Source organism: Anarhichas minor, unplaced genomic scaffold (genome assembly GCF_050575085.1).
Source record: "Anarhichas minor isolate MPS153535 unplaced genomic scaffold, ASM5057508v1 ptg000037l, whole genome shotgun sequence".
NCBI classification, from domain to species: domain Eukaryota; kingdom Metazoa; phylum Chordata; class Actinopteri; order Perciformes; family Anarhichadidae; genus Anarhichas; species Anarhichas minor.
In genome coordinates, this window is record NW_027466483.1 from 3,561,045 (window position 1) to 3,586,053 (window position 25,009).

A 25,009-nucleotide genomic window follows, 5' to 3' on the forward strand; every position below is an offset into this window, starting at 1 on the left:
GCAGTTGTACTAATAGCCGTAGTAGTAATACTACTTGTAGTAGCATGAATAGCAGTAGTAGTAGTAGCAGTTGTAGTATAAGTAATAGTAGTAGTGGTAGTAATAGCAGTAGTGGTAGTAATAATATTGATGGTAGCAGTAATAGCAGTAGTAGTAGTAGTAGTAATACTATATTAGCAGCAGCAGTAGTAGTTGTCGCAGTATTAGTCAGAGCATTACGTTTTTCAACAAAAAAGCCTAATTTTGAGCTTAACGTTTAAATACAGTTAATCCATGAGGCTTTTATTTTGAAAGAGTGGGGCTGGGTGGGGGAGAAAGGAGAGGAGACAGAATCAGAATGTATGAAACACAGAGGTTATTAAATGACAGGCTTCATCAAAAGCATTCCAGTTATATTTCACTCTGTGGGGCTTTTATTTTGAAATGGGGTGTGGGGGGGAGAAGAGATGGACTCATAATGTTAGATAAACACAAACGGGTTATTAAATGTCAGGCTTCATCATAAGCATTTCAGTTAGAATTCATTCTGTGGGGCTTTTATTTTAAAATGGGGTGTGTGTGTGTGGGGGGGGGTCCTCTAAAGATCTCTAAGAACCTGAATGACTGTATAAGAGAGAGAGAGAGAGAGAGAGAGAGACATACAGAGATACAGAGATAGAGGGAGAGAGACACAGAGAGAGAGGAGTGCGTGTGTGTCTGTGAGTCTGTGTGTTTATCAACATCACTAATTGTTGGAATGCTGTTAAGCATTCCAACTATTGTTATCCTGTTTCTTTATTCTTCCTTATTTTATTTTTTTTATAATTATATTTCTTCCGTACGCTTTTTGAAACTCTTCTGCTCCTTCATATTTTAAGCTACAGAAACCGTTCAACTATCAAAATGTTCAGCTCTTTCAGCAGAGGGGTGCTATGACTTTTCATATTTCTAACCTTTAAACTTTATGAATTATTAAGCTTTTTGCAATTTTTTTTTTGAATGGGTTTCAATGGAGAAAATGTTCAAATCCTCTTCAACTTTCAAATCCTTCTACTTCCTCATACTTTCAGCTACAGACACCATTTAAACTTTAAAATGTTGAGAAAACCCTGATCTATTGCTGCATTATTCAGCTTTTTGATATCTTTTATACTTTTTGAACTGCAGCAGTTTAACTTTTATGATTTTTTCAGCCCTTTTCTGCTTTTATAATGGGTGTGTATTGCGCAGCTTAGAGTGCGTGATGTCACCGCTAGAGTGAAGAGCAGCTTGAGATTCTTGTGAAAAAAAGATTTGTCTTTTGCCACTGTGTCCACAATCTTCACTCTTCATGCATAATTTCTGGATGTAGAAGTAGCTAATCTTGTCCTTGTCGTAGACAAATGACTGTGGAATCCCACAGATTTACACATTTGACACAGAAGCCTGTAATTGAGAGGAAAACCAACTTTCTGCTCCATAGAGACCAATGTTAAATTTTGCTTCAAAAACATCTTCCACAGAACACGGTACCCCATTTCTAAATCGCCAGTTCAGCCACATTTTTTACACTACAGACACAATTTTTACAGGATCTGTTCTTCAACTCATCCTTCCTCTCATTTATTAATATCAGAGCAATAGGAGCTACGGTTATGGGAGTTTTGAGGATTTGTTTGAGAGGTGTTTCCCTGTTTAATCTCCATGAAAAGGCGGCAAGGACACAGGTGTTTCTGATTAAGCTCATTAGTGATGTTGATAAACACACAGACTCACAGACACACACGCACTCCTCTCTCTCTCTCTCTCTGTGTCTCTCTCTCTCTCTGTGTCTCTCATGCAGTCATTCAGGTCTTAGAGCTTTTTTACAGGACCCCCCCCCCCCCCACACACACACACACACCATTTTAAAATAAAAGCCGCACACACATGATTTAGAGATATACGTGATGCAGTTCAGCCAATCAAATATGGGTATTCTGATAAGTTTCCTGATTCGAGTGACATTTACACACACCGCGACACAAGAGGGAGAGACGAGGAAAGACATGGCAGAGCAGGACAATAGTCATGTAAGCTGTAAATGATAAAACATAGGATAATCTCCAAATGAGAAAGATTGCCAGAGAGATCAGAGTCTCACTCACTCACACACCCTCTCTCTCTCTCTCTCTCTCTCTCTCATACAGTCATTCAGGTCTTAGAGATTTTAAGAGGACTCCCCCCCCCCCCCCCCCCCCCACAGACACACACCCCATTTTAAAGTAAAGGCCCCACAAAATTAATTCTAACTTAAATGCTTGTGATGAAGCCTGTCATTTAATAACCTGTTTATGTTTATCTAACATTATGATTATGTCTCCTCCCCCCCCCCCCGCCCACACCCCATTTCAAAATAAAAGCCCCACAGAGTGAATTCTAACTGAAATGCTTGTGATGAAGCCTGTCATTTAATAACCTGTTTGTGTTAATCTAACAATATGAGTCCATCTCCTCTCCCCTTCTCCCCCCCACACCCCATTTCAAAATAAAAGCCCCACAGAGTGAAATATAACTGAAATGCTTGTGATGAAGCCTGTCATTTAATAACCTCTGTTTATGTGTCAAACATTATGATTATGTCTCCTCTCCCCCCCACCCAGCCCCACCCTTTCAAAATAAAAGCCCCATGGATTAACTGTATGTAAACATTAAGCTCAAAATTAGACTTTTTCAAATACTGCCATTACTATTACTACTACTGTTATATTATATACTACGACCACTACTACAGCTATTACTACTTCTACTTCTACTACTTCTTCTAAATACTAATACTTTTACTACTAATGATACTTCTACTACAACTACAACTTCTACGACTACTATTACAAATATCACTACTGCTACTACTTATTATAATGCTACTAATACTTCTACTACTAATAATACTTCCACTACAACTACAACTTCTAGTACTACTACTACAAATATCACTACTGCTGACATTTTTTAAGCCACAGAAACCATTCGAATATCAAAATGTTCAGCTCTTTCAGGAGAGGGGTGATATGACTTTTCATATTTGTAATCTTTAAATTCTTTGAATTATTAAGCTATTTGCAATTTTCTTTTGAATGGGATCTCTATGGAGAAAATCTTCAAATCCTGTTAAACTTCAACTTTCAAAGCCTTCTTCTTCTCATACTTTCAGCTACATATGACTTCATGTTTGTAATATTTCAACTTTTTGAATTATTAAGCTTTTTGCAATTTTTTTTTAATTGGATAGCTATTTTCAGCAATGTTTTTGAGATTCACTTCAGCTTTCAGCATTCCAACGCATTTTCAGCAGGAAATGCATTTTCTAGTTGTTGGAATGCTGTTGAGCATTCCAACTATTGTTCTTCGAATCTTTATTCAACTTCACTCAACTATTTCTTCCGTACGTTTTTTGAAACTCTTCTTCTTCTTCATTTTTTAAGCTACAGAAACCGTTCAACTATCAAAATGTTCAGCTCTTTCAGCTCATGGGTGCTATATCTCTTCATATTAATAATCTTTAAACTTTTTAAATTATTAAGCTTTTTGCAATTTTTATTTTCAATGGGATGTCTATGGAGACATTTTTCAAATCCTCTTAAACTTCTTCAACTTTCAAATCCTTCTACTTCCTCATACGTTCAGCTACAGACACCATTTTAACTTTAAAATGTTTAGAAAACCATGATCTATTGCCACATGATTCAGCTTTTTGATATCTTTTACACTTTTTGAACTGCAGCAATTTAACTTTTATGATTTTTTCAGTCCTTTTCTGACTTTATAATGGGTGTGTATTGCGCAGCTTAGAGTGCGTGATGTCACCGCTAGAGTGAAGAGCAGCTTGAGATTCTTGTGAAAAAAACATTTGTCTTTTGCCACTGTGTCCACAATCTTCACTCTTCATGCATAATTTCTGGATGTAGAAGTAGCTAATCTTGTCCTTGTCGTAGACAAATGACTGTGGAATCCCACAGCTTTACACATTTGGCACAGAAGCCTGTAATTGAGAGGAAAACCAACTTTCTGCTCCATAGAGACCAATGTTAAATTTTGCTTCAAAAACATCTTCCACAGAACACGGTACCCCATTTCTAAATCGCCAGTTAAGCCACATTTTTTACACTACAGACACAATTTTTACAGGATCTGTTCTTCAACTCATCCTTCCTCTCATTTATTAATATCGGAGCAATAGGAGCTACGGTTATGGGAGTTTTGAGGATTTGTTTGAGAGGTGTTTTCCTGTTTTATCTCCATGAAAAGGCTGCAAGGACACAGGTTAAAAAATGTGGAAGGAGATAAGTAGCAAAAAACGTACGGAAGAAATAGAAGTTGAAGAAGTTGAACTAGAAAATGCATTTCCTGCTGAAAATGCGTTGGAATGCTGAAAGCTGAAATGAATCTCAAAAACATTGCTGAAAATAGATATCCAATTTAAAAAAAATTGCAAAAAGCTTAATAATTCAAAAAGTTGAAAGATTACAAATATGAAGTCATATGTAGCTGAAAGTATGAGAAGAAGAAGGCTTTGAAAGTTGAAGAAGTTTAACAGGATTTGAAGATTTTCTCCATAGAGATCCCATTCAAAAGAAAATTGCAAATAGCTTAATAATTCAAAGAATTTAAAGATTACAAATATGAAAAGTCATATCACCCCTCTCCTGAAAGAGCTGAACATTTTGATATTCGAATGGTTTCTGTGGCTTAAAAAATGTCAGCAGTAGTGATATTTGTAGTAGTAGTACTAGAAGTTGTAGTTGTAGTAGAAGTATCATTAGTAGTAGAAGTATTAGTATTTAGAAGAAGTAGTAGAAGTAGTAGTAGTAATAGCTGTAGTAGTGGTCGTGGTATTTAATATAACAGTAGTAGTATAAGTAGTAGTAGTAGTAATAGTAATGGCAGTATTTGAAGTAGCAGTAATAGCAGTAGTAGTAGTACTAGTAGCAGTCATACTAATAGCTGTAGTAGTATTAGTACTGGTAGTAGCATGAATAGCAGTTGTAGTATAAGTAATAGTAGTAGTGGTAGTAATAGCAGTAGTGGTAGTAATAATATTGATGGTAGCAGTAATAGCAGTAGTAATCGTAGCAACAGCAAAAGTTGTAGTAGAAGTAGTAGTAGTAGCAGCAGTAGTAGTAATACTAGAAATATTAGCAGCAATAGTAGTAGTTGTCGCAGTATTAGTAAGAGCATTCATTACTTCAAAAAATGCCTAATTTTCAGCTTAACGTTTAAATACAGTTAATCCATGAGGCTTTTATTTTGAAAGGGTGGGACTGGGTGGGGGAGAGAGGGGGAGAGGAGACATAATCTTAATGTTTGACACACATAAACAGAGTTTATTAAATGACAGGCTTCATCACAAGCATTTCAGTTAGAATTCACTCTTTGGGGCTTTTATTTTGAAATGGGGTGTGGGCGGGGGGGGGGGGAGAGGAGACATAATCATAATGTTAGATAAACAAACAGGTTATTAAATGACAGGCATTTAAGTTAGAATTCATTTTGTGGGGCCTTTACTTTAAAATGGGGTGTGTGTGGGGGGGGGAGTCCTCTTAAAATCTCTAAGACCTGAATGACTGTATGAGAGAGAGACACAGACAGAGAGAGAGAGCGAGAGAGGGTGAGTGAGAGAGAGAGAGAGAGAGAGAGAGAGAGAGAGAGAGAGAGAGAGAGAGACTCTGATCTCTCTGGCAATCTTTCTCATTTGGAGATTGTCCTATGTTTTATCATTTACAGCTTACATGACTATTGTCCTGCTCTGCCATGTCTTTCCTCGTCTCTCCCTCTTGTGTCGCGGTGTGTGTAAATGTCACTCGAATCAGGAAACTTATCAGAATACCCATATTTGATTGGCTGAACTGCATCACGTATATCTCTAAATCATGTGTGTGCGGCTTTTATTTTAAAATGGGGGGGTCCTCTAAAAGTCTCTAAGACCTGAATGACTGTATGAGAGACACACACAGAGAGAGAGAGAGAGAGAGAGACACAGAGAGAGAGAGAGGAGCGTGTGTGTGTCTGTGAGTCTGTGTGTTTATCAACATCACTAATGAGCTTAAATCAGAAACACCTGTGTCCTTGCAGCCTTTTCATGGAGATTAAACAGGGAAACACCTCTCATACAAATCCTCAAAACTCCCATAACCGTAGCTCCTATTGCTCCGATATTAATAAATGAGAGGAAGGATGAGTTGAAGAACAGATCCTGTAAAAATTGTGTCTGTAGTGTAAAAAATGTGGCTGAACTGGCGATTTAGAAATGGGGTACCGTGTTCTGTGGAAGATGTTTTTGAAGCAAAATTTAACATTGGTCTCTATGGAGCAGAAAGTTGGTTTTCCTCTCAATTACAGGCTTCTGTGTCAAATGTGTAAATCTGTGGGATTCCACAGTCATTTGTCTACGACAAGGACAACATTAGCTACTTCTACATCCAGAAATGATGCATGAAGAGTGAAGATTGTGGACACAGTGGCAAAAGACAAATGTTTTTTTCACAAGAATCTCAAGCTGCTCTTCACTCTAGCGGTGACATCACGCACTCTAAGCTGCGCAATACACACCCATTATAAAGTCAGAAAAGGAGTGAAAAAATCATAAAAGTTAAAATGGGACAGTTCAAAAAGTATAAAAGATATCAAAAAGCTGAATAATGTGGTAATAGATCAGGGTTTTCTCAACATTTGAAAGTTGAAATGGTGTCTGTAGCTGAAAGTATGAGGAAGTAGAAGGATTTGAAAGTTGAAGAGGATTTGAACATTTTCTCCATAGAAACCCATTAAAAAAAAAAATTGCAAAAAGCTTAATAATTCATAAAGTTTAAAGGTTAGAAATATGAAAAGTCATAGCACACGTGTCCTTAATGAGCTGAACATTTTGATATTTGAACGGTTTCTGTAGCTTAAAAAATGCTTTATAGCATTCCAACAATAAAGAGAAACAGGATAACAATAGTTGGAATGCTTAACAGCATTCCAACAATAAAAAGAAGAATAAAGATTCGAAGAACAATAGTTGGAATGCTTAACAGCATTCCAACAATAAAGAGAAACAGGATAACAATAGTTGGAATGCTTAACAGCATTCCAACAATAAAGAGAAACAGGATAACAATAGTTGGAATGCTTAACAGCATTCCAACAATAATCAACAAAGCAAGCTTGACTGAGAACTGAGAACGCTGTGTGTGTGTGTGCATATGTGTGACGCCATGCATCCGTTTACATCCTGTACATTGAGCTCAAGTGAAGTTCTGTTGCATTTAGTTACTTTGGTCAGTTACAACTACAGTAGAGCTACGAGACAGGTCATCTTAAGTTCTGACCTAAATAAAGATTAATATCTAATAAACATCAGCTAATGTCTGTTGTTTGGAACTACGAAGAAACAATGGTGCATATTGGGTAAAGTAAGTAATACTACCATCAATTTTTCTGCAAGCTTACAACGTTCTTCACATTTAAACATTTTTAATAAGCAGCAGCGCAACATTTCCACTGAAGTTGTAGGAAATTTGGGTTTAGAACTGTTTTAGGAAATTTGGGTTTAGAAGTGTTTAATGATTAATAAATAAGAAATCATAATTAGAAGTGTCTTGGAATACATAATTAGAAGATTCATAATTGTAGAAGTGTTTTAGAATTTGTAGTTACAAGTGATTTGTAGTTAGAAGTGTATCTTAGTATTTGTAGCACCTTTAGCTCTATGCTTGTGAAACGTGTGAAGGTTTTTGCCAAAAGTTGCAAATCTTTATCTTTATATAGAATGTTTACCATAGAAGTGTTAAGCCATAAAAGACAGTCATTGAATGTTTTAAACTGTAAAGAATAGTATGTTGGGAGTAAGGGACAGATAGATTTCTAGACAGGCAATTACAGGTCATACCCGTGCGAGGGTCCTGCGAGGAGGAGGAGGAGCCAACTGGATTTAGCCAATAGGAACTACGGACATTATGGGAGTTTTTTTGAACTATGTAAGGCGGCGGATAAAGAAATTCCGGGCTCTTGCTCCTGTACCACTGGGTGGGTGGTAACGTTATTTGGGGTGAGCAGGTCATATTCGGTGTAACTGTAAATGTTGTACTCCACTATGCAATTGTTTTAGCATGAGAGGTATTAAATGCTTTGTTTATAATTGAAACCGGTTCTCTTTGTGTAAGAGGCTGGATTACATGCGGTTTCCACACAGTCTAGAGGTTCCATGAACCTAACAATTTGGCACCCCAGATGAGTGGCCTCTTCGACTGGTTTTGTGCAGGCTTACGGTCATGAATCACGGACATTTTTGGAGTGGCCACGAACGAGAGGTACGCAGAACCGTTTCAATAAAATCTGTGTAGGTAGATATAGGAATCTTAGCCAGAAATGTCCGTGGTCTGCGACCAGAAGCTGAACACGTGGTGAGTCGCATGACGCTGAGTAGCGTGTATTGATGCTATGCTATGTGAAGCGTTTGCAAACTTATTTACGGGTACTGACAATAAGGGGGAATATTATGAGTAAAGAGAATGAGAGTAAGTATTGAGAATACTGAGAGTAAGTATTGAGAATACTGAGATTCAGAGCGTTTGGTAAGCTACGCGGACTGAGAGTACGTAATCGGTAAACGTTGAAGGGTGGCGGCCCTTCAGGGCCCGATCGGGGTATTCTCGGGTGTGGTGAACCAAAACTGCTCGGTATAGGTAGGACCGGCGGAGTTAGACCGTTGGGGGTCGGGGATTCCTGCACTAAAGGAGCCCGATGTACGCGGACTACCTCGCCGGCCTTGCCTAGAGATTGAGATTTTGAATGGTGTGGTTCAAAACGGGATAAAGAGACGAACAAGAAGGGTCTGGTGAGCCAGGACAGCTTCGGTAGCATTTGAGAGCTTGAATGCGAGATATTAACGGACTTTTGGGGTGGGTAAATGAGAAATAAGTCCGGTAGCAGTTGTGTTTTGTCATGAGCGTTGTTACCGTGTTGGCGATAGCGTTGTGGGGAGATACAATTGTGAGTACACACGGGGGTGATTGTAAAGGAAATAACCGGTGGATTGTTAGAGGGGACAAAGCACGTTCTAGTGGAAATGAAGTGTGTGATTTTGGTGACACGTGTGGGGGGAAATACGTTTTTTAAGAGTCGTTTTGTCGTTAGCATGCTGACGATTAGCTACCGGAAATGGTATTATTTTGTCAACATGGGATTTAAGGGTGAACTAAATTAGGGTTCTTTGAAAGGGGCAATATTTGCCTATGAATAAATGTGATTAACTTCGAGTGTTTGGAGCAGAGGAAAATTAATTGATGCAGAGGTGAGTCGCACACACACACATCTAAGAATTGGATTGTAAAGTTTTGCATTTTATCCCTACATGAGAAAACTTTGTACCCAACTACAGATTAGCAAAGATGTATTCTAACATTTACTGCTGAGTTAACTTTAGATTATTTGGATGACGAATCTGTACATTTAATACACACATTAGAAAATAGACAAACACCACTCACACCCATGTAGCACATGTATTTGAATGAGATTGAAGGATTTAGAAGGTTACAGCAAGTCACGTTAACTATTAAGGTAAAAATGTTTAGAATGTCACATGCAGGCTGATTCACGTCACATTTAGAGAGTTTATTGGTCTAAATATACTGCTGCTGTTTCTGTCCCCACAAAATCTGAAGTTGTCAAGGGGGGAGATGCCACATGAGTTCTGGTACGAGGCCCAGGAATGGTGTGAGAGGACATGTCTGACTGGCAGCAACTCGGACTCACTTCACTGACTAGACACACCAAGGATCCTGGTAATCTGTACAGTAACAAGGGGATCCAATTATTACAAAATGATGTATGGATGCACCTACGCAATTGCCACGTGATCTCTTACAGCAGCGATAGCGTGGCAAAGGGGGGGATATGTAGTGTGTGATTTTGTTGTAGAGATAGATCCACATTTAAAACGGTTTTCGTATAGGTGCTACTCACATTTTTTGGTTTTTAGTACTGTGGGACTACCAGAGGTCCTGAAAGAGACAGACTTCAAACCCATCACCACTCCCAGACCTGACAACCCTGTCTACACACCAGTATACCCGTCAGTGCTGACAGAAGCAGACGGAGCTTCCCTCACCTCCCCTGACGTATGGAAAGAAGGAGTGCAGAATAATCTATCCCTCTTTGTTAAAACCCTCAATCCAAGCACCTGTGTACAGAGTAAAGGGGGAAAACATTGGATATGGACGTGGAGACTCCAGGGAGCTGCCAGGACGAAGCAGGGCGAATGGGGTGCAGAGAAGAAGAGGAAAAAAAGATAAAACAGGAGTGGAAGATGGGGAGTGGTGAGTATAAGACAGACGGTTATTTGTTCCTAAAACCCAGAAACAGACAGAGAGCCGCCACAAGTGATGATGACACCCTTGACGACACTGAGGAGAACAGAAGAGAAGAGGTAAGTGGAGCAGCCGGAGGTTGTCCACTTCCCAGACGGTTCAGCAGGAAAAGGAAGGCACCAGAACGCTATCGAGAACATTTTTATCCTGTAAAAGGTGAGATGCCGCCATTAGCCCTGACCCAACAGTACCCCTTGCTGGTGAAATCCAATGGGCAAGCTGAGTATGTGCCATGGGGACATCGAGACATGGACACACTGGAGAAGGCACTGCCACCGCTGGGAGGAGGAGCCAGCTCTGGGATCCGTCTCTTTGAAAAACTCACGGCAGCGGATAAATTGGCACTGGGAGACATACGGGCCATGATTATCCGCACAGAGGGGACAATAAAGTTAAATGCCCTAGAAGCAGGAACAGGAACGGCCCGCAGAGTGGACCAGACCCCATTCGACAACTTCCGAGGAATCTACTGGGAAACGATGAGAAGCATCTGGCCCACGAAACCAAACATGACTTCCCTCAGTGGATTGAAGATAAAACCAGAAGAAGAGATGCATCAGTATCTAAAAAGAGCAGAAGTGGATTGGCATGTGGCCACAGGGGGGAGACATGACGGCAATGAAGCCACCACTGCAGTATGGCGACACACTGTGCAGAAGGGCCTGCCCCTACAAGTACAAACAGCGCTGGAAGGAGTAGTAGGCTTGAGCAACATGGGAGATGCCATGTGGAGGGAACACCTCACTCACCACAACCAGAGACATCAAACTGAGGAGACAAGTGGACAGGAAGATCTGAAGAGAATGAAGCTGCGCCTGCTGAAACTTCAAATAGCGGAGGCGGACAGAGAAATAAGTAGAAAACATCAGGCCAAGAAACAGATGGCCGTAGCCAAGGCTCAGGCCTCTCAACAGCCCCAATATCCAGCTGCACCCCCGACCTCATACCAACCAAATCCAGCAGAACCGGCCCCCACAGTGGTGTACTACCAACCTCCACCACATTACAGAGGCAGAGGATGTGCATGTGCAGTCACCAGAGGGAGAGGTAACTACAGAGGGGGGTACGAAAGACCTGTATGTAGAGGGAAGTGCTACGTATGTGGGAGAGAAGGTCATTGGGCGAGAGATTGCCCACATAAAAGAAGAGGAAGACAGGCCAGAACACCACCACAATGGGCTCCATTCCCACCACAACATCAGCAGTACTCAAGACCAGGTCTGGCAGGACCACCTCCCTTCATGAGACCCCCACAGCGACAGATGCCCGTGCTGCCACCAGGACCATGGGGCGATGCCGACCAATAGAATATACAAGGGCGCTAACTAACATGAGTCAAGTTTTGTTTTCACAGGTGGAGAACACAGAGGCATCCGCTGACGGGAGAAAGCAGTTGCCTATTGTATCACCAGGCAGCTGGCTGTGGATGGGGTCCACAGGTGTAAGTGGTGCTGACCAATAGGGGGGACTGGACCATGGGAGGTTCATTTTATAGCCAAGATACATAGATGACATAGGGGTACCAAGGGGGGTGTCTAATGAATTTAAAGCCAGCAATCAAATAGCTGCAGGTTTAGAATCTGTTTTCTCTCGAAGGGTGTCATTCAATAAAAATGTCAATTGGATCAATTACATTTACTATAATCAACAGCGTTTTGTAAACTTCACCAGGGACGCCATATCAGGACTGCATGCACAGCTAGCGAAGACTAGTTTAATGACCTTGCAGAATAGCATTAGATATGATTTTAGCTGAGAGGGGCGGAGTTTGGATCCGCCTGTGGTACTTTCGTTCCAAATAACAGTTTCTGATGGATCGGTGACCAAGGCGCTGGCCGGATTGACGACGCTCGGCCAAGAGCTAGCAGAGAACTCTGGTGTCGATAATCCAGTCACCGACTGGTAGGAGGGGCAATCAGTTACGTGTTGACGATGAGGAAGAATTTGAACTTCTGATGGCCACTGTTTAGTTGAGGCCACCATCGATGCCATAGCAGGACTTCACAAGCGGCTCCTGAACATCTTCACTGAGATCCTGGAGGACCTGATTAGGCCCAGATGGACTTCTAAACACATCCGGTGAGATACTGGAAATTTGGAAAATAGACTGAGTGATTGTTTTGTTTTATTGGGTTATAATGGGATTTCAGGGTGCAATAATTAAGAAATGTAATTTTGTCAAGTAAAAAGAGCAGACAAGGCTTCTCAGAAATTTTTCTCTAGCCCTCAGGATGGAGCCTGAACTCGATGCAGGACCATTCCCACCTCCACCATCTACAGCCCCAACACCTGGACACCAGAGGACTTCAACCGGAATCGACTGTTATTGTGTGTAGAGAGGCAAGCGTAGGGTGATCAGTTAGGGGTGGATGATGAAAAATACTTGAACTGTTGTTTGCTATTGTTTAGATAGGTAAACTCAACCTTGAATTGTTGAGGGGGATTGTGATTTCCAAGGTATTATTTAATCCGCTGTGAACAGCGGAGTAGGGGGGAGTTGTAGGAAATTTGGGTTTAGAACTGTTTTAGGAAATTTGGGTTTAGAAGTGTTTAATGATTAATAAATAAGAAATCATAATTAGAAGTGTCTTGGAATACATAATTAGAAGATTCATAATTGTAGAAGTGTTTTAGAATTTGTAGTTACAAGTGATTTGTAGTTAGAAGTGTATCTTAGTATTTGTAGCACCTTTAGCTCTATGCTTGTGAAACGTGTGAAGGTTTTTGCCAAAAGTTGCAAATCTTTATCTTTATATAGAATGTTTACCATAGAAGTGTTAAGCCATAAAAGACAGTCATTGAATGTTTTAAACTGTAAAGAATAGTATGTTGGGAGTAAGGGACAGATAGATTTCTAGACAGGCAATTACAGGTCATACCCGTGCGAGGGTCCTGCGAGGAGGAGGAGGAGGAGCCAACTGGATTTAGCCAATAGGAACTACGGACATTATGGGAGGTTTTTTGAACTATGTAAGGCGGGGGATAAAGAAATTCCGGGCTCTTGCTCCTGTACCACTGGGTGGGTGGTAACGTTATTTGGGGTGAGCAGGTCATATTCGGTGTAACTGTAAATGTTGTACTCCACTATGCAATTGTTTTAGCATGAGAGGTATTAAATGCTTTGTTTATAATTGAAACCGGTTCTCTTTGTGTAAGAGGCTGGATTACATGCGGTTTCCACACAGTCTAGAGGTTCCATGAACCTAACAAAGTCACAGTGACATGAGAACTATTTATCTACCACGTTCTAATCCTGTGTTCCGTGTTACCTCCTGTTAATGCGTATGTGTTTAAAACATTTATTGTTTTAGTATTTTTATCACAAAATCTCTCTTTCCTCTTCCTGTAAAATGTAAAAATATTTTTGATGACTCATGCTGAACTCGGGGCAGTTCCATAAATGTATCCAATCAATCATGTGATTTTGGTGACTAGATAACCCCGCCCATCATATCAAACCTCACTCCACCGTTATATCATAGGTGTATTTAGATTTCAGCTGGCAAAAACTCTGATTACATTTCCATAAGATGTCGATGAGGTGGTGCAGGTGAACAATCCTACAGCTGCATATCTTTCCACAGCTACATCGTACTATATCCATGAAGCCACACATTTCAAGGATTTGATTGAAATCATTCTCGTAACTAAACCTAAATTATAGAAGCTAAATACGCTCTAATGGCATTCCACTGTGATTTTAACAGAGGACTACATTCATTTTTGCTTCCTCCATTAATTATTTACTAAATTGTTCTCACTAATGCTTTTCTGCTCACAGTGTTTTTTACTATCTTTTTTACTTTGACTATCGCTCTACTGTTGGCAGTAAGGTTCTTTGTCATCACTTACTTGCTGTGCAGCGTCCGGTGCTCGCCCTCTAGCGCCCTCTGCTTGCCCTTCAGCGCGGCGTGCTGACTGATGAGCTGCTCGTACTCGTGCGCTTGCCTCTCGTGAACGCTCAGCAGGCGCTCGTGGTCGCTGAGCACACCCTCTCTGGCTCGCCACGCCTCCTCGCGCTGCCTCTGCCACGATTCCACTTCCGACTCCAAGGCGGTGACTTGGCCCTGCAGGACTGCATTCTGGGCCATGAGAGATGCACTCTGGGAGGAGAGCGTGGAGTTCTCCACCTGAAACACAGAAATCCATTAGAACTCAGTGGTTAAATACAACATTATCCGGGGAATTATTGTACAACGGATGTTACTGGCGCTTATTGGCTCAGTTTTACAAAATCACTATGTGGCTGAATTGGACATTGTACCTGTAGTTTTGCAGTCTGTGTATGTAAGGCTGAATTCTGCTCCTGCAGGGTGGTGGTGTGTCGCTGCAGGCCCAACATCTGGTTGTTAAGAGACGTGTTCTGGTTCTCCAGCTGTTTGAGATGCCCCTTCAGTAGACTGCTCTCCGTCTGCAGGGAGGCATTCTAGGGAAAGTAATGACACCAGAACAATTAAGAACTCAGCCTACTAAAAAAAGAACATCTAATGGTAATTCTAAAATAAAGAGGCACATCGAGGAATTCCTGATGGTTCAATAATTAAACAGATAACATTAAATATGCTCATTAATTGTGCAAAAAAAGGTGAATTATGAATGAATGAATTATAGGAAAATAGACAAGTAAAAAGAGCATTAAATATGCTCCATAACGCATGGATATACACAAAAAATTGAATAAGTTGTAAATATAAATATATGCAATAGAAACAGTAAAACAGATTGTAAAGCACTCTGAGGCAAATTTGTGATTTTGGGCTATACAAAATAAACTGAATTGAATAAAAACAACAGACAAATCGTACATTCTTTTCTATTTCAATGAGATGATCTTTGATTCGGAGCAGTTCAGCAGTGGCTGACCCTTGACCCCGGTCGCCTCCTGAGCACTGCTGGTAGTTGTGGTTTTCTTCCCCCTGGAAAAAAACAAAACAAATTGTAACACACTGTTCAAAAAACAACACCAGATTTTTTAGTAAGAGTTTGTGTGCATGTGCTTACGGTGGCTAGCTTAGCACGTTGCGTAGTGTTGAGTGTGTTGCTGTCTTCCAGTTTCTTTTCCAGACAGGAGATTTCCTCCTCTTTAATCTTCATCGTCTGTTGGACGGTTTCCTCGAGCCGAGACTCCAGCAGCCTGTACTTGCTGCCGTGTGAACAAGAGAAATCGGTCGATCAACTTCCCATCCGACATTCATTTCTACACATGAAATCATCTCAATGTGATTAGCAAGCCTAGCATGGGAACAGCATAGCAGCGTATTAGAGCAGACTACCTGTACTCCAGTGTGTGCTCTTGCTGTAATCGTTTTTCTCTGTTGAGCCCGATCTTCTCCAGTTCTTGGTTGAGTCTCTCCAACTCTACACTCTGCTGCTGAACGCTCAGCTTCTCGGACACCAACTCCTGCACACATAAAGATACACGAGCTGCAGCTATGAAACTCATACATATCAACATTTCCACATAGATGATACAACGCACATCAGGGTTAAAAAAAAGCAAACTGTAGGTTGTTCGGAATGTTATGCCAATATTGAAGCCGTTTCACATCAAACGTTTTCTGTTCAAAGAATTTGCCCTGAAATTTACAAAAAACTGATTTTGTGCATTATGAACACTTCAACACCCCTGCTGAACATTTGTGAGGGGAAAAAATATTCGGATGGACCTTGATTTCAGCAGATTTCCACCCGTGTAAATAAATGTTTGGCCAATGAAATCCTTTGTTCCAGGTGATGTCATACATCCAGATAGCTTCCTGCCAAAATGGGGGAACGGCTTATCATATGGGTTTCTAAAAACACCCAATAATGTATGAGAAACACTCCGACTACCTCAACAACCAAATAAATGGTGATAGATGGCTTGAGAAGCAGCTGGGATACGAGGAAGATAGTAATGTAGCTGATGTCCACTTACATAATATGTTGGTCACGGAACAGCCACTACAGCTAGCGTCAGCAGCAAATTTGGGGTCCAATTAGTTTATGTATTGTGTAGCACACTGTCCATTGTCATAGCTGCTACTCCTTGACTCAGTTTTCTCTTCACAAAATAAGACTTTTTTGTGTTTTTGTATTTTACAAAAATGGAACACTGCAACGCGGTTAATTTGCGCACGCGCCACGTGTACATTGTTGTCATAAGGAAGATTGCCATGCAAATATTCCGCATTCCTGCACCACATTCTGGCATCAGACTGGTGAGAAACGCTTTTACTCTTGTATTAAAAACTGGATATGGGGTTTATGGGTCAGTGTTATCTACCCGATATAGTGGACTATTTAATGTTAAGTTATTCAAAACTATTCTATTGAGACTGAGTTCATTCTGGATCTTGGAAACAGTGGTTTGCAAAACAGTACAACCACAAGGTCAGTTTTTTTTAGCTGTTCCGGAGCTTTTGATCACATGAGCGTGTTTTTCAAGTTCAATTTATTGTATTTTATGAACTGCTGTGGGGAAAAGATTGTCCAATATTGTTTTTCTTTGACAAAAACTCACAAGGGAAGAATTTAGAGTTTGTTCATCTCTTTGTTCAATATTTTACCTTGTGTAAGAAATGAATCATTACCACAGACTCTCACCTCTCTCAAAGTGACCAGAGTCCTCTTGTCAATAGTTGCCTGTTTCTGCAGCTCCTTGTTCTCCCTCTCCAACTCCTTGACTTTGACCGACACCTCCTTCAGCCTATCTACTTCCTTAGCCAGAGTCGCACCCTCTTTCTTCACAGTGGCCAATCGCCTGACTTTCTCCTCCAGCTCTGTCTCCTTCCCCTCCAGCAGCGTTCTGATCCTCCAGCTCTCCTTTTCCAGGTGCTTCCTGCCCTTCTCTGACTGCTCCAAGTCCAGTTGGAGCTTCCTCCTCTCCTCTTCAACTTCCTCCCTCCTTCTCCGCTCCTCCTTCAGCTCTCCTACTTCCCTTCTCAGTTCCTCCTCTCTGGCCTGGGTGTCCTGCTTCTCTCTCTCCTCATCCTCCCTCTCCTCTCTGCTCTTCTGTACTTTGTCCTCTAAGCGATGCTTCTCCTGGTTCAGGGCTGCCACGTTCAGCTCGAGCCTCTCTGCCCTCTTCCTTTCTCCTTGTGCCTCCTCTCGGGTCTCCTCCAGCCTCCTCTGCAGATCCTGCGTCTCTCTCTGGGCCTCTTTATGCTCCTCCTGGAGGGTGGCCAGGCGGGCGGATGAGGAGCGCAGATTTTCCAGGGAGCAGCGCAAATCCAGGTTCTCCTTCGACAGTAGGCTGTTCTCCACCTCGTGCCTCCCCAGTCGCTGCTGCTCCCGCTGGGCCTCTTCTGCCTCCCGCTTCAGCCTGTGCACCTCCTGCTCCAAGGAGGACATCTGCTTCTCTAGAGCCTCGGACCGCTCACTGCATGCACGCAGAGAGGCCACCTAGAAGTAAAATAGAGAAGTACGTTTAATATACTCATTTTTGTATGAATTAAATTAGCTTTTAAGAATACATAAAACATATATATATTTTTTTATTACTACCTCTCGGTTCAGGGCGTCCCTGCTCCTCTCCAGCCTCGCCGCCTCACGCTCCACCTCCTCACACCGACCCGCCCTCTCCCTCAGCCTCTCTGCATCCTCACTGGCTAGCTTGAGTTGGGTTTCTAAGCTGGCCAATCGGGAGCTGGTGTTGGTGATGCTCTGGTGCAGGAGGCGGTTCTCCATTTCCACCTCGCGGACCCGCGCCTCATTGTTTGACTGAGCGCGCTCCTGAAGGGACGCCACAGCGTCAGAGAGGTGCTGCTTCTCGCTCTCCAACTCTGAAATCTGATTGGACAGGAAGAGTGTCAACGAATGATGCATTCTGGTCTCTTATGGTGAACGTTAACAATGTCTTACCTGTGTGTGTGTGTGTGTGTGTGTGTGTGTGTGTGTGTGTGTGTGTGTGTGTGTGTGTGTGTGTGTGTGTGTGTGTGTGTGTGTGTGTGTGTGTGCGCGCGCGCGCGTTAACTACCTGTCTGTCTTTCTCTGCCCTCAGAGTGTGCATATCTCTCTCCAGACTCTGTTTTTCCTTCAATATTTCCTCTCCCAGAGACTCCATATCCTGATTGGTCAGTCTCTCCTGGTCCAATAAACCCTGGAGATGGTCCAACTAACAAACACACAAGATAAACGTACTGTAGATTAGTAAGATGCAAATGGGTAACAGGTAACAGAAAAATAATGGATGTGTCCTCCTACCTTCTTGCTGAGGCCTTGGTTCTCCCTGTCTAGCTCCTGGGTGTGGAGCTGCTGCTCCTGCAGGAGGTGGTTGTTCTCTTTCAATCTCTCTACGGAGGCCTGAAGCTCCCGGTTCTCCTTCTCCAGCTTCAACACCCGACTGGAAACACACTCGTTCAGCTCATGGACCAACGACTTACGAGCTGCGGCACAGGAAAAAATCATTTGGGTTGGACAAAATATAATAAACAACATGTGTGGACACACAAATAGAAGTAGGTAGAACAGAATATAACAGCATGTCTTACTCTCTGTGTTAGTGTTGTCATGGTTCTTGGTCAGCTGCTCCAGCTCCCAGCCCAGATGAGCCGACTCGTTCATACTCTGTTTCTGTCCGATCTCCAGCAGCATGTTCTCCTCCACCAGCTCCTCCAACCGCAGACGTTCATTGTCCCTCTCCTGCTCAACACACACACGAGATCATATTCTTTAATAAGGGTGATAATAGGCAATCATTTTGGTCTGATATCTGGGGCTGGTAATGTGAAAAACTCCCGAATAAAACCATAGATTCAAAAAAAAAAAAAAAAATTCTGAATATGTTATGTTTACGCCACAAATAATGAGTTTCAGTTTAATGTGTAAAAACCTTTAAAACAGCAGATACATGTCATTTTGACTCATAAATTGTTGATGATGACATTGTGTCATACCATTTCTAGGTCGTGTATTTTAGCTCGAAGTAACAGGTTGTCTTTCTCCAGCGTGTGCAGTTTATCACAGCGCCCCCTAGAGGCGGAGAGCTGCTCCTCCAACAGCACCTTCGTCTCCATCAGAGTCAGGTTGTCCTCCCGAAGCTCCTGTATGACACCACACACACACACACACACACACACACACACACACACACACACACACACACACACACACACACACACACACACACACACACACACACACACACACACACACACACACACACACACACACACACACACACACACACACACACACACACACACACACACACACACACACACACACACACACACACACACACACACACACACACACACACACACACACACTCTCTCTCTGAGTGGACTGCTGGTGCCAGCTGCTTAGTCAGTCTATCTTCATAGCTTGTTTAAATCTTCTGTCTGCTGCTGACTCTTTATGAAGTGTCAACATAAATCGTACAGTTACAAGTCAACCAGTCATTTCAACTGCAGCAGCAAAAGATCATTTAACATAACACTCAATATATGAAAATATACCAAAACTATCAAAACATAAAATAAGTTCTTCCAGTGAACCTTCACAGATCCAGAGTCTCTCACAGTGTCTTCAGACAGGAGAGCTGAACATGATGGTAACATATTGATGTGCAGCGTGAAGCTGTGTGTGTACCTCCATTCTGGTCTTGTAGAAGTGAACATCATTGAGCTTCTCTTTACACCTGGTCAGTTCAGTCTCCAGTCGGTCAACCCGCGTTGCTCTTTCCCTCAGTGAGTCCACCTCGTCCCGGTACACTCGGACCGACCGAGCCTCACAAGACAACGACTGGTTCTGAGCCACACACACACATATTCATCAATATCTTTTTGAATTTTAATGCATTAGTTTAACATGACAGAAAGACACAGTGCATACATATCCTCACATCCAAAAAAAAAAAAAAAACATTCTAAGCATTAGATATGACTGGATGGGCATTTGGGGGGTTACGAGAAGAATGCTACCTTCTATATATAGATATATATATCTATATATCTATATATAGATATATATATATATATCTATATAGATATAGATATAGATATATATATATATCTATATATCTATATATAGATATATATATATATATCTATATAGATATAGATATATATATATATATCTATATATAGATATATATATATATCTATATATAGATATATATATATATATATATATCTATATATATATATATAGATATAGATATATAGATATATATATATATCTATATATCTATAGATATAGATATATATATATATATATCACTTCTTTTCCAGAGATTTGACGTTGTCACGTTATCTCTGTTCCACACAACGTGATTGGTTGATGCCTTTATCTTTATTCGCAATGAGAAAACTAAAAGAAAATCAACCTTGCTCCAAAAAAGAATTATGGATCTTTTTCACCACAAAATAATCCTGAGCTGTGTAAAAGTACTCATGACAAAAACAAGTGTTCCAACCAAAAAAAATTCTAAATTTATTCGCCAAAAAAACCCGTGTGAAAAGGCCTTTAGTCAGAAACCCTGCAGTCCAAACTGCTTTTCATCTAGGTCATACTGATCTACTCAATCTCTCTCTAACAGGTCCTGACCTCTTGTTTCTGTCTCTGTAACTCCTGATCCAGTCGCTCCACTTCATGTTTTGAATCCATCAGCTGCTCTGTCTTCTCCTCCCTACACACACACACACACACACACACACACACACACACACACACACACACACACACACACACACACACACACACACACACACACACACACACACACACACACACACACACACACACACACACACACACACACACACACACACACACACACACACACACACACACACACACGCACACACACACACACACACACACACACACACACTCAATAAATGAATAGTTCAGCTTCAATCATTATTTTTTTTCTTTTTTACAATCCTTAATTACGTTGTATCATCAGCCCCACGCCCTGGTAATGTCTAGAAAGCTTGATGTAATTGAAGAGTTTGAAAACTAACAGTAATGACATTGTAGAAACACACAGTAGATTTACAGAAAGTCTTTAATATAGCTATGTGAATGAATCCAGACAGTACATTCTGCAGAATGACTTCCAGTTGCTGTGTGTAAAGTGGGAGTATATAGTTTACCTGCAAATAGATGGATCCCCCTATGTGATTACATTGCGCATCTATCAGAACTAGACAGCATAATAAGCTATGTTGCATATATAATGACTACCAGCTGCTGTTGTATCACCACAGTTTAAACCAGCGATACCCACAGAACCCTTTAGGACTGCTGTGTAACAGTAAGAAATGAGCTGCTGCTTTAGCCATATGAGGTCGTCACTATAAGCGACACCTTCCACGTTACAAGCAACCCACACTCACAGTTCTTGTCTGTATCTGCGTAGCTTGGCTTTGGTGTCAGCGAGCTCCACAGACAGATGCTGCTTCTCCTCTTTGGTCAGCCCTGGCACAGTCAAGGCCGATCCACCGTTATTTACTCCCACTCCCCTAGATCTCTGCCCACGCTCTGGGCTGCTCATGCCCAGGTTCCTGCACCCTTCCTGGGGCTGTTGACTGGACAGGTAGTCCCTCTCCTGGGTCAGATCCACAATCACCTGGAACGCAGAAGTGTTTTTGCTAAATTCACGTTTCATTCTTGTTTTCCCATTGAAATGTTACAGGCAGACTTCTGCTGATTTTCTTCTTTAAATTTGAGAAGTTTCCTGATTTATTATTGTGTTCAAGTGGAAAATCCTCAGACAGTATTTCACTATTTAACATTACAAATTGGACTCGAACCCCACAACCCGCCAACAGGGTTTTTCTTTGAAGAAAATGCTAAAATTACACAATTAATCATAGCCGGAAAATGTTACGACAGAAATTATCATTGAATTTCTAAAAATAACCAAATCTAAGCTTAAAATAGTGATGTTTCATCAAAATCACTTTAATCTCAATTAAAATGTTGCCAAAATCCATTTGCACGAACCAGATCCTGTAAAAAACATTAAATTCTGTGCTCCTCAGCGCCACTGGAGACCAACAGTGACAAAGTTTACAAAGAGCAGAAAGGTTGAACACATGTAAATAGTTCAATATGTAGGCTAAAGTATGTGGAGACTTTCAAATGCTGGTCACGCTTGTGGGCCCTTGGAAAAATGTTACATTTATTCAAATTTTGGTAAAATAAATAATCAATGAACTTGCATGGTTCTTTTTAATGATGTATGGCATTATAACTGTGTTGTACTGTACAAAGGACATAATTGAGTCCTCTCTACTTCTAGCCATAATTGTGCTGTTTCTATAGAGGTGCAGGACGTATACAACGCAGTGAAAAACTAGGTCAGGGTGAATAAAACTTGACAGGAGCAAAAATATTTTTAAAAATGCCATAAAATTGCTTGGAGTTCAGAGGGTTTATTACAATAATCAAACCTATGTAACCATACAAGAAGTAGACAATAATAATGCGTATTTAAAGTGTAATAAATATTCTCATCATTGTTTATAAAATAATGTGTGAGTCACAGTACCTCACTGGCTTTGTCTCTCTGGTCGATGAGTTGCTGTAGCGACACAGCCATGTTACGGGACAGAGGTTCCAGCTCTTCGTGAGCCAGCTCCGATCCTTCCTCCAGCCAGGACAGGTCCAGAACATTCAGCTGGTTGTGGGTCACCTGCAACAAACAACATAAAATAATTCAGGCTGTATACAGTAGTGCACTTTTATATCGTTAGTAAAAATATTAAAACCCAAGTGACACTTTTTACAGCTGATGCTTGATTTGAAATGACTTGCCGTTTTTCCCCACACTTATTACTGCTGTAATTTGGCTTGACTTTTTTTGACACAATTGGAAACCTCGGGATCTTAAAACAGTTAAATTGTGTGAGTTTGAACAATGCTTGTCCACACAGCGAGTAATGACAGAAATAGGAAGGAGCTATATTAAACATCACATTCAGAACAAAATGCCTTTAAGTGATTACTGCTGAGCGAGCGGTTATTGTTCTTTGATGTCAGCTGATGTTGGACTGTTTCATGGTGCACACAGATAGATAGATGGAGAACAAGAATGCAATGGATCGTAACGTATCATGGTTTTAAGTCACGGATTAGATTGGCGGAAAAAAAACAAGCAAATATAACTTTCAGAGATTCCCCATCACGGTTTTTCACATTGCTGATTGTTGAGCCATATCGGCCAATACAGATTGTCTTTGTTTTTTTGTTTTTTCAACATCTCGAAAAATCATTGTAAGCAGTCAAAAATTTGAAATGTTAATAGTAGTTATTTAAATAAAAACATTAACAGATTAATGAGATCAAAAATATTGAGTTTGTTATCATAGATAATAAGACAACCAGCAAATACTCACATTTGAGAAGAGAAAACTATTAATTAACTAAATATTTGACAATTTTAGCTTAAAAAAAAAAAACGTATTTAAAAAGTATATATTTCAGGCTTTGTGCATACACAACGTTTTAATCGGAGTCAGTGAAGGACAATAAAAAGCTCAAAGAGGACATTCATCTCCCCCAGTATACATAACCACCTGTTATCACCTGACTAGTTCCACAATTTGTACTTACTTAGGTCACATGACAATTGAACCGTTTCCATGACAACTGCAAAAATTCCATCTACTGATGAAGACTGTGAGATGTGGGTGAAAGCCCAAGAAATAGGTGACCTGGACCTTGAGGTCAAAGGTTCACGTCCTAAAAACGCTCAGTCTGCTCTGATTGGTGCACATTTGCAAAGGCAGTTCTCAAGCACTGAGATTGTGAGTTTTTCATGATATGTCTCCTTTAAGACGATGTTGTTGTCAAACTTCTGCTAGTCTTTAGAACTTCTGTTCAGTGAAGTCGATCATGTTTCTATCACTGCACTCCACTGACCTCCTGGATGTGAGACACGATGGCAGCTTGGGTCTCAATGTCCAGCAGCTTGATCTTCTCTATCATCTCCTCCTTACGCTCACACTGACACACACACACACAGTAGGAAATAAAATTAGCAAACACATTTGAATGAAAACTGTGCTCGTTAATGTCTCTTTGTTGCCATCACATTGGTGTTGAGCAGAACAGGACTATGGGAAATACAGTATGTATGATGAGGGTTGCGAGTTTGTTTGGCAAACCTTAACTGGACCACTGCTGAGGTGGAAAAGTGTTTATTTTGTACAACATTTACATCAATTGTTTGCACGTGGCTTTATCCACCTCTCCCTCCCTCCCTCCCTCCATCTCTCCATTCATCGCTCCCCCGTGGCCTCTTTCCTGGAACCAGTAGAACCAGTACAGGTAGGGAGGGAGAGACAAAAAGAGGGAAGAGTGAAGGAAAGGGAGGGGAAATTAGGAAGGCAGGAGCGATGAAGGGAGAAACTAGAACAGCCGTGTGCAAAGGAAAACAAAGCTAAACCAAAAGACAAGTTGGTGGGTTCTGAGCCATGGGAGAGGTGGAAATGAGAGACAACAAAGAGCAGAACAAACAAACAGACAGAGAAACCACCTGCACCCCCACCTCCCACATGACTAGCCCCTCCTCTTTTACTACAGGTAACCCAATTAACTCTTAACTCGCCATATCTGGCTGATTCTTAAAGGCTTTTAAAGCGCCAAACTGTGCCGACCAGCAGGCATCATATTTATTATAAAGCACCGTAATGCTAATGGTTATTACTGTATATATAAACCATTGA

At 41.1% G+C, this 25,009-nt stretch overlaps 1 protein-coding gene across 2 annotated transcripts in view; it reads right to left on the reverse strand.

The window, feature by feature from the left end:
* The window catches only part of ccdc88c (coiled-coil domain containing 88C), a 63,829-nt gene that overhangs the window by 19,425 nt on the left and 19,395 nt on the right, over nucleotides 1–25,009 (reverse strand). For both annotated transcript variants that reach the window (XR_012957828.1, XM_076107000.1), the window contains exons 6-21: nucleotides 24,204–24,287; nucleotides 22,831–22,974; nucleotides 21,674–21,906; nucleotides 20,880–20,961; nucleotides 19,923–20,081; nucleotides 19,226–19,372; nucleotides 18,821–18,971; nucleotides 18,534–18,715; nucleotides 18,307–18,444; nucleotides 17,835–18,119; nucleotides 16,935–17,732; nucleotides 15,623–15,750; nucleotides 15,351–15,492; nucleotides 15,155–15,265; nucleotides 14,614–14,775; nucleotides 14,202–14,479 (exon numbers count right to left, since the gene is read on the reverse strand). Coding sequence is in view for 1 of the 2 variants with exons in the window: in XM_076107000.1 (XP_075963115.1) it covers nucleotides 14,202–14,479; nucleotides 14,614–14,775; nucleotides 15,155–15,265; nucleotides 15,351–15,492; nucleotides 15,623–15,750; nucleotides 16,935–17,732; nucleotides 17,835–18,119; nucleotides 18,307–18,444; nucleotides 18,534–18,715; nucleotides 18,821–18,971; nucleotides 19,226–19,372; nucleotides 19,923–20,081; nucleotides 20,880–20,961; nucleotides 21,674–21,906; nucleotides 22,831–22,974; nucleotides 24,204–24,287 (3,224 nt within the window). In the remaining variant the exon portion in view is untranslated. The remainder of the gene's footprint in view (nucleotides 1–14,201; nucleotides 14,480–14,613; nucleotides 14,776–15,154; nucleotides 15,266–15,350; nucleotides 15,493–15,622; nucleotides 15,751–16,934; nucleotides 17,733–17,834; nucleotides 18,120–18,306; nucleotides 18,445–18,533; nucleotides 18,716–18,820; nucleotides 18,972–19,225; nucleotides 19,373–19,922; nucleotides 20,082–20,879; nucleotides 20,962–21,673; nucleotides 21,907–22,830; nucleotides 22,975–24,203; nucleotides 24,288–25,009) is intronic.